The 10,035-nt window shown below is 30.6% G+C and overlaps 1 protein-coding gene across 6 annotated transcripts in view; it reads left to right on the plus strand.

Moving 5' to 3' along the window:
• The window catches only part of LOC129965486 (BTB/POZ domain-containing protein 6-B-like), a 113,788-nt gene extending 104,198 nt beyond the window's left edge, over positions 1-9,590 (plus strand). For 5 of the 6 annotated variants that reach the window (XM_056079402.1, XM_056079406.1, XM_056079405.1 and 2 more), the window contains exons 2-4: positions 3,148-3,381; positions 6,000-6,310; positions 7,718-9,590. In XM_056079402.1, coding sequence (XP_055935377.1) covers positions 3,148-3,381; positions 6,000-6,310; positions 7,718-8,579 — 1,407 coding nt within the window. In that variant the 3' untranslated portion in view covers positions 8,580-9,590. Of the gene's footprint in view, positions 1-1,516; positions 1,568-3,147; positions 3,382-5,999; positions 6,311-7,717 lie in introns of those variants that run through there. The other variant, XM_056079404.1, reaches the window with a different exon arrangement.
• The last annotated feature ends 445 nt before the right edge of the window (positions 9,591-10,035 follow it).

The raw sequence follows: 10,035 nt of genomic DNA on the forward strand, positions 1-10,035 counted from the left end.
AGTGGACATAATGAAACAGATATCAGCCTAATTTGTTATATTTGATAAATTATTAATATTATCCTCTTATTTTATAATTGATAAAATTTGTATTTTTATGGAATTATTTCTATTTGTAAGGCAATTAAGATCATAAAAATTGTTTATTCTTTCCTGTGTGTACCACTTTCTCTCTCAATTTATTATTTCGAGGCAGCTGCCTAGTTTGCTTTGTCGTAAATCCGTCTCAGATTGCCTTTATAAAGCATTCAAAACTCAATTATCAAAACTCAATTTAGATGAAATTCGATGCAATACTTCAATAGTTTCAGAAATATATAATTGAAAAAATATATAAAAAAGTAACTTTACAAACTTGCTTTCACTAAAGTATTAAAGAATAGAAAACGATTTTTTTAAAACCAAAAAATATGAACTTCAAAGCAAATATCATAAAAATGCGCAGAGCTGATTTAAATTCTCCAAATGAAACAGAGTTATAATCACATTTTCATAATTTATGTTAACTTTTAGTGAATGTTCTTATTATGGCTTAGTTTCCATGTGGAATTGTTTTTAATTCCTAGCGCTTTTGCGAGCTTTTACTTCAATCTTCAGTTCCCAAACAGAAATTATTATTTTATACTTTTCAGTATACTAATAGAAGTTTATTTTTAAAAGTATTTTTATTCTTATTGTTTTTTTTTACATTTATATATTTTTAGAATTAATCTTTATATGGAATCCTGTAATTATTTTTTCACAAAGATACTATCAGAAAAAACATATGAAATAAAAATTAAATTAAGACTTAAGAAATTTATGTAATAATTAAATTCTAAAAATATTAAAGCATCGTATTATCATCGGTGGCACATAATTTTACTCGATTTCAGAACGCTAAATCACATCAAAGTGAGTGAAAAATCAATAACAAAATTCCATCTTTATAAACAAGAAACCCAATTAAATAAAACAAAAATCTACACTGTAAAAAAAAATCAAAACATACTTACAGATAATATAATAAAAAAATCAATAAATAGGACAATAATGTGAAGAAAAAAAAAAAAAAATACTACATCCCACCGACTGACATATGAATATGCATCCGAGCGCGAATATCGGTGAACAATCCAAGTTTTGCAAGAGGATTAGCGCCTAAATAATCTCTACTTTTCGTTTTAGTTCAATAAACTTTTTGCTCGCTCATATGGAAGCACTTCAGTTTTCTGCAACACTTTTACTTTCTAACGGGAGATTGACAAATATGTTTCACATGGATTCTTTTCCAACAAGTCGTGACCTTGAGAGGGATAGAACTCACGAAATAGTTCTCGCACGGTTTGATGATTAGAAATGTACTGACCAAAGTTAAAGAGAAATGCCCCTGATGGTATCTTAGTAGTAGTGATCTTGGAGGCTGGATGGTGATTAGAAGGGAGATACCCGTGGTATTTCCATCGAGTGGTACTGCTTCGGAATCGTGTGGCTGCTGTATGGAAAATAAGGGAGTGTTGACAGGTGGTGATGTGAATATTTGGTATTACTCATGTTTCAACATGTTCTCACTATTTTGCATAGAAAGGTAAGAAGTATCGAGTTTTGAAACGGCATAAATATTAAACTTATTGCTATCAGTTTTTCAGAAGATTACCATGATAAAAAATATACTTTTGTAGATAATTTATGTGATTTGTATGCTAATACTTTATGTTTTACATGATTATTATCATTTTATTATAGTGATTATTCTAAAAATGAACATAAATATGTATTGAATATTTATTTCAATTTTACTAATTTCATCATTTTAAAATCAAGCGTTAGTAATACCCAATGTATTATATTAATAAAATGGCGTCATTTGAATTATAACAAAAAAATACTTCAAAGTTGTTCATTCAGTGTGAATTCGATGTTATGTTCGCTATATGTTTGTATCGATGTGTATCTTTAAAAAATAATCGATTAAATACATTGTATATTAAAATTTTATACTATAATTATAATAAACTAATAGTAAAAATATTTATCAACAATAAAAGTGTATTCCAAACTGCTCGAAATTTAATAATGCTTGCATATGATTTGTGCGATTTATACTTTATTTGATTTTATCTTTTAGTTAAAACAATTTAAAATATAAAATAATCTCTTTACTGTAAAAAATTTACTTAAAATTAATGGCAATAATTAAAAATGCTTCATATTAATTAAGTATAAATACAGTATTGTTTCGAACAAACAAAACTATTTTTAAGAAATGTATCGAAAAGGAATGATGGATCTATTCTGCCGTAATTTATTATCAGCTCTAAAACCTCTAAATTCCTGAAGGTTTAGATTTTATATTTGAGAAGGAGCGAATGATAGGATGAGGCCTAAAAATTATTCACGCATCTTACAGTTTGTCCATATTACCTCATTCATAATATCAAAAGACCCAACTTCAGAAAAGTATTTTTATGCGTATATAATTTTATCCAGCGTTTTATTTCTTATCCTCATGTATTTAGACCACGAAGTGTAATTGAAGTTAACACTGAAAAGTAAAAGAAAAAATTATAGATTTTTTTTTTAATGAGCTTTGTTCATGAATATGCATCTTCTGCTAATAGATAATGCAACAAAATTTCACTTTCAAAGTTCTGAATTTTTTGAAATTCCTATAATTTTTAATAAGAAAGCAGTTTAAAATTATTAATTAGTTCCGGTCTTTATAAAAATTTCTCTTTATTTAAAAATGTTGCATTAATTTCACTTTTCGAAACGTATTACTTTTCAAAATTCAACATGACTTGTCAGTTTTATTTCTTTTTCATCATCAAAAACTCGTAATTATTGAAAATCGTTTGCTTCAGATTATGCAAAATATTTTGATAAACTTAATGATAAATTTATGCAAAATCTTTTTTGAAATATGAAAAGTAGCATTAATATTTCCACATTATCCAAAAATAACCAATGATTTCCTATTGTTCTTCTCATTCTCAACCATTTGCATTTTTCAATTTTAAATTATTTTTTGAGCATTCGAATAAAGAGACCTGAATTTTATCATTAACACTATAATAAGCCATATTTCTAATTAATTTTTTTCTCAAACATTTTTTTTTCTAACTTTTTTTCTGAATGTAAACAAAAGACATTTTCTCTCTCTTGCAGTGCCGTCCTCGCGTGAAGGATTCGGAGAACGGCGGAGTCGCATGGAGGCGCAAGAGCAGTTCCAAGCATCCGCGCAGACGATCCTCCACCCCGCCCACGCCCAGACCCACCCTTCTGCTGCCCCCCATGCGGTGCACGGGAACTGCACTCTGCTCAGACACCGCCACCACCGCCCCTGTCGTCACCACGAGGGTGCAACACAGGGAGCCTGCCGAAGCCACCTACCTCACTCTGGTGAGTGCATTCACCCCGCACACATTTGTATACCCATTGTGCCACTTCAACCCTTTCAGAAGTTATTTCAGACTTTTACCCCCCCCCTCCATCCTGCTCCCACGTTCCACTTTATATATATATATATATATATTATTTCTTTAATAGTCGAAAATAGAGGGAAATAAAGATTCTTTGTAGTTTAATTCATGAGTACAATTTGTCATTCAAATTGTATAGTTGTAAAAAGTAAATAATTAAAGATGTGAACAAATACCGTTGAATTGTGGGAAGTAAAGCCAGTAACAAAAGCAAAATAACGGTTTCACGGAAATGGAAGCTATATGTGTTTTTTACAAATGTTTTCAACAAGTAAATTAATAATAATAATAATAAATGTTTGAGTAATGAAGCAATAATACAATTTTAATTACTTCAGTGCTCCCCATCCTCGATAAAATAGAATTTTTAAACGAGAAAGAACATTGATTATTACCATTTTTTAAAATCAACTTAAATGAAATTTGCCGAATCGTTACAAATTACTAAAATAAAAGAAAGTCTTTAAAATTTAAAAAATAGAAATACAAATTTAGATGAAGAGTGTAATGCATAATATAAAAGTAAATCAAATATAGACGTATAAAATGAAATTCAAATGTACCACTGAAAATAAAAAGAATAAAATAAACGAGAAGGAGTGATTTCCCCGAAACTTTCTCGTATTTTCTTTCTAAAAAATGTATTATCCCATTGTTCACGCAAATGTCCTACATATATCCACTTTGCATTGATTTACAAACATCCCACAAATATGTGCTTCACCTCTTGTCTTTTCAGCATTCATGAATAGAATTAAAATGAATTATCTTTCATCCTGGGAATGAAAGATAATTTAGAGACAGAATTTTTACTTTAAATATCAGTAAAATAATAATAATATTAGGAAGGACAGCAATATTTTTTTTAATAGGCAAAAGCTGCGACATTTCAAAACGATGTGAATGCACAAGATCCTGTTTCAGAAAACCTCACGCCACGGATTGATTTTGCAAAAGAAGAATGCTTTTGTTTTCGCTTTTTATTTTAAATCCGGAAACGCATATATTTGTGCATTATCCCGTGATTTTTGCATATCTAAGGTAAGGTTAGTCATTTTTATATACTAACCTTACTATACTTGCAAATAGCTGACTTCCGATTACATAACTCTAATCTTAATGGGTTATTCAGCACAATTTTAAGCAGTATTTCATGAAAATTCAGAAGGTGACAAATTTGGTTTTCATTATATAATTTCTATGCCATATTTCGATATTTTTTGATGTACTAAAAGATGTCTTCGTACAGATGGGCTGCTGACCTGTTAATAGCATTTCAGATGTAATTGTCACAGATCAACTAATGGAAGTTATAGTAGAAAATCTCGTGCACATTCAGAGTGCTTAAGAGATTTAAAAATGTATATTATTTATACACTTTGGATGTAAATGTATATTAATATTTAAAGTTTTGTTTCCTTTCAGTGGGATTTTATCTATCTATAATTTTCGCGAACACTTAAATAAAAAATAATTACTAAACGCACTTTGAAACAAATAGTGATTCATTCGATAAGAAAAAGAAATCAGACGATACATGCTTGGAACAAAAAAAAAAAAAAATAATAATAATAATAATAAAATAAAGATGAACTTTATGAAATAATTAATTCTGCCACTCAAAAGTAAAATATGCTTGATTAAATGAATAATAAAATGAATAAGTTTACACTAAAGAAAATTCATCTATCTCGAGAAAATATTAGCAGATCTCAGCGCATTAATCTTTGTTACAGTCTTCCATAAAAAATATAAAAAAGATGCAAATAAAATGTGAGGTTTGCAATCCCCTGATTACATTCAGGATGTTCAAATTAAAACTAATCATTAAAATTGGACTGAAACAAATGACGATCTACTAACAGAACAAAAAAAAAAAAAAAATGTATTGGCAAGTCAGACATCTAACTCTCCGACCCGCCACGAAAACACACAGATTTAAAACATAAAAACTGAATGACCGGACTGCCGCAACAGAAACATTGGCGGGAACTGTGGTTGAGTGTCCTAAGGGCCGTAACCGGCCACGGTACAACCCTCCCCGAAGGAAGTACGTCCCGTCATCGATGGGAGGAGTCAGATCCCCCACTTATTAGTGTACCCTCCAGGGTAGCGAGATCCAACCACCATGCCGGAAGCATCTCATCCTGATTTCGAAGTGCCCCACGGGGTTAATGTATTGGCAAATTCAAATTAAGAAAAAACTACTGAATAAAAAAATGTATATTTGCTTTCATAAGCATTTCTAGGTTTTCTCTCATTCATTATTCACACACATAAACACACACCAAAACAGGTCTTCTAAATGCCAAAAGAGCTTTACAGACATTTCTAGATTATTCCAATTAAAAGAGATGCAAAATATAACAGTTCATAATAATCAAATATGTACCATTTCGCAGCTTTGTTTGAGCATTATCATTAACAAGTGGGCATAGAAAAATTGAATTAAGTCTTTGCCTTAGAAAATAAATAGATTTCTTTTTTAATATGAGTTCTTTATAATTTTCTTAAATGCGAATTTTTTCATTATAATAGGAAAACAGTTCTCACACTCAACAACTTCCTCAACCTTCTGCCCCAAGTCCTGGTCATCTGTTCTACAACAGCGAAGATCACAGCGACATCACTTTCATCGTAGGCCAAGAGGAATGGAGATTCCCTGCCCATTCCTTCATTCTTAGCAAAACCCGACCAACACTGTCCGCTCTCTTGAAGGCAGCTCATGGGGATCAAGCTGAGGAGCTCATGGCCCGTCTCAGCAGCGTGGATGTCCAGTCAGAACCAGTTACGCCAGTCGTTCTCAAACTCCCCAATCTCCAACCTGAAGTCTTCGAGCAAATGCTCAGGTGAGTACATTTCAGAAGATGATTCATCATGTAATGTTAAGATGAGGATAATAAGGTAGTTAAACTAAGTTGAGAAACACAGATGAGGGTACTCAATTAGATGTTGATTTTATTATATCTAAATTATTACATGAAGTACCTTAAAAATCTATAACTCCGAATTCGCACTTGCTGAGCTGTTTTTTTAATCGAATATGAAGATCATATGATTTGAACCAAAGTTATAAATGATGAATCAGTGAATGAAAATATATTTCAAATTACAGTATCATAGTTACATTTAGAGTTTATATACAACGCATTTTGATATTTCAAAGTTAAACCAGGGTTTCTTAAACAGTACCAGCAGTATCAAATAGGATAGGACTGAACAAAGAAAGAGTCACGAAAACTTTGAAGATGTCTTCTTTCAGTTTCTTCAATATTTGATAACAGATGGTATTTTTATAAGTTCAAAATATTGCATGATATCCTCCTTAATGTTGTTCGATGCTCTAAACGTCGCGCAATATTGCGAATATATTATAGCAATGTTATAGAGCAACTTGTGCTAACGGAGGCGAGAAAAAAAAACAAAAAAAAACCATCTCTTGAAACTTTTCCATGAAATTTTTGTATCTATTTAAAAAGGAATTTATTCTTTTTTATCATTAATAGTGCTGCTCTAATTCATAAAATTTTAGGCCGTAAAAAATTATGTAATAAAAATTGGTCACGAATTTTTTCTCATTTGAAATTACGAGAGGAAAATATTCAAGAATATCCTGAAAATCTAGAAAGATACGAGTATAAGGAAATAAAAAAGTGAAAGACTACTCGAGGAAAAGCGGCTTCCGAAAATACAAATGAGTATACACTATTAACGTTAGTTTATCCATACACATATTCTATTTTGGGGAAGCAGGAGTGCTATTTGAGGATGGCCATCGTAATTTTGAATCATGATCAGATCAAGAGGACGGCAACTTTCTCTATCACCAAACCACCTCTCCATACACGTTAGATAACGTTTGACCCAGACGGAGTTAGTATGCATCTGGTCACTTGTATAGCAATTCATCGATGGAATCGGGTTCCGAACTTGGAACTCTCCGGCCCCAAAGCCGATAGCTTATCAACAGGCTATCACAATTCATTGATATTAGACTTGAACATTGATTTCATATTAGAAAGAACATGTTTGTTCATTTCTTTAAATGTTTATTCCTGAAATTGCATTTTGAACAAATTAAAAATTTGAAGAGCTAATTTTTTAATGTAACGATAGCAGTTATTTCTGTCTTTTTATGGGGAAAAGAAGAATTGAAAGAACATAATAACTTTTAGCGAAATCAAGACAATTCGTAATTATTTTTATCATGTTTAATTTAACATTCAAAATTTAAACTTACTTTTTAAAATTTTTAGATACATCTACACAGGGCATGTCACTTTACTCACTGTAGACTCAACTCTGCGTCTTCTGCATCCCAGCAGAGTGTACCATCTTCCTTTACTCACCACTCATTGCCTAAGCCACATTTCAAAAAACGTCAACACTTCAAATGTCCTCATCGTCCTCAGCCATCTACTCTGCCCAGAAGTTCATCATCCTTGCAACGACTCCGCGCCTCTTGAAGAGTGCCACGACAACGATAATGAAAGGAACGAACTCGTTTTCAAGTGCTTCCTAATTATCGACCACCATGCCGATGACGTCCTACAGAGCGAACTTTTCGAAACTCTGGAACTCGAACTGATGGTAGAGATTGTGAAAAGAGACACTTTACAAGTTAGTTCCGAAGCGGTTGTGTTCGATTCTGTGATGCGATGGGCTTGCAGAGCCTGCAAGAAACAGAGGAAGGAACTGACGTCCGAAAATAAGTGTTCTGTTCTGGGAAAGGCCCTCTACCTAGTCAGGTACCTCACGATGACACCAGAGGAGTTCCTTCGAGGTCCAGTCAGCCATGGTATCTTATGCAAAGAAGACAAAGACCTGTTTTTGTCCAAGCTTAACAATCCTACTTCAACAAGCGTCGGATCTCTTCCAGATCGATGGAATGGATGGAAGATTGCAGAGAAACGTCAGCCACATCAGAATCTTTTATCGTTGTCGTCCCCAGAAGTAGCATCGTCCAACAATGTGGACTTGACTGTAATGCCGTCTAATTCTGTTCAACCAGTGAATACGAATGTGAAAAGAACGGAACGGAAGAAAAAATCAATGTCCAAAAAGCTGCTTAATGGAGTGGGTGATCTGGTCATATGTGTCATTCAGTTGCTTGATTAAAATAAAATTTTTGATGCTTTATAGCTTAATTAGTATGAGACTGTATCGACATTTTTTATACATTTTTCAAATGTCTTAACAGTATTTTTATACTATTTGTCAAGTAAATAATATACTGTGATTTTTAAATTAAAATGTAATGGAAAAATTAGATCATTATTACAATTAATTTTTCGGTGCTAAAAAATATAAAATGTGCTAAATGTTTCAATTTTGTTATACAAGATATGAAATAATTTCTTAAGAAAAAATAATAAAACAACTTTTGAATGTTAATTACGTACAGTAATTCTTGAAAATGTGCATTCGAGTCATCTGAATTTAATGTTTTCTACAATCGTTATAATCTTCTGTTACTATTTTCCTTTTATAGTATTGTAAATATGATTTGAGTGTAAACGATTGTCATCTTTTTTTTTTAAGCCATATATATTCAAAGTTATTTGTTTTGAAACTTTTTGTTGTTTTATTAAAGAAAGCAATTTACTATAATCTGCATTTTGTTAAAATTGTTACAACTTTATTAAGAGTATTAACTGTTACCTAGAATTCAAAACCACATTGTTAAATAACTCACTAAATATTTTTTTGAATTTTATTTCATTTTTATATATAATTTGTTACTTTCCATATGTTAAAAAAGGAATTTAAAAATTATGTTTGATCTTTGCATGCGTTGAAAATAAGTAATAAAGACAAAAATGAAGCTAAAATAGTAGAAAATTCATTGTATAGATTTCAATTTAAAATATTACTAACATAATAGTAACATATTTGTAATCTTTCATTTTAAAGTCTAGTCCAAGTTTAAATGTATTAATGAGAAATCCATTAAAAACATGCTTTGAAGGGAATATGGGGCAAATGGATTTCCAGCTTGTTTTATGAAAAGCTTTCTTCAACTATCACTTTTAATATAGATTTTTTTTGTATCAAAGTGCTAGAAATGTAGTTTTTGTATGTGTATATAAATAATAAATGTGATGAAAGAAATAAACATTTTTTTCAAAAGTTTTGTTTTTATTTTTTAATATTATAAAATTAAATCAGAAAATACATTGAAAACAAAATACAAAATTGGAATTTACTTTAAAAAACTAAAATTTGCAGTTAAAAAAAACAGAAGTTTTAAAATACAGTTCAATATGGAATAATGTTCATTTTCCCAAATAATTACTTGAAAACTTATATTTCTGACGGCATTTTTTTGTTGTTCATAATCACATAAATAGAAAGTGGACATTTTTTAAATCAAATTTCTATCTTAAAAAGCATGTAATTTACAGAAATGTATTGGTAAATAAAAAATCCAGAAATTAGCAAAACAATGATAATTTTCTTATTCATATTTTGATAAGTATCTTTCCATCTCCTTTTTCTGTGGGGTTTTTTTCCCCCCTCTATATGTGTTTTAAAGCATCACACACTAATTCTCTATTAAGCTAAACATATTATT

This window comes from Argiope bruennichi, chromosome 4, assembly GCF_947563725.1.
Source record: "Argiope bruennichi chromosome 4, qqArgBrue1.1, whole genome shotgun sequence".
Taxonomy (NCBI): Eukaryota; Metazoa; Arthropoda; class Arachnida; order Araneae; family Araneidae; genus Argiope; species Argiope bruennichi.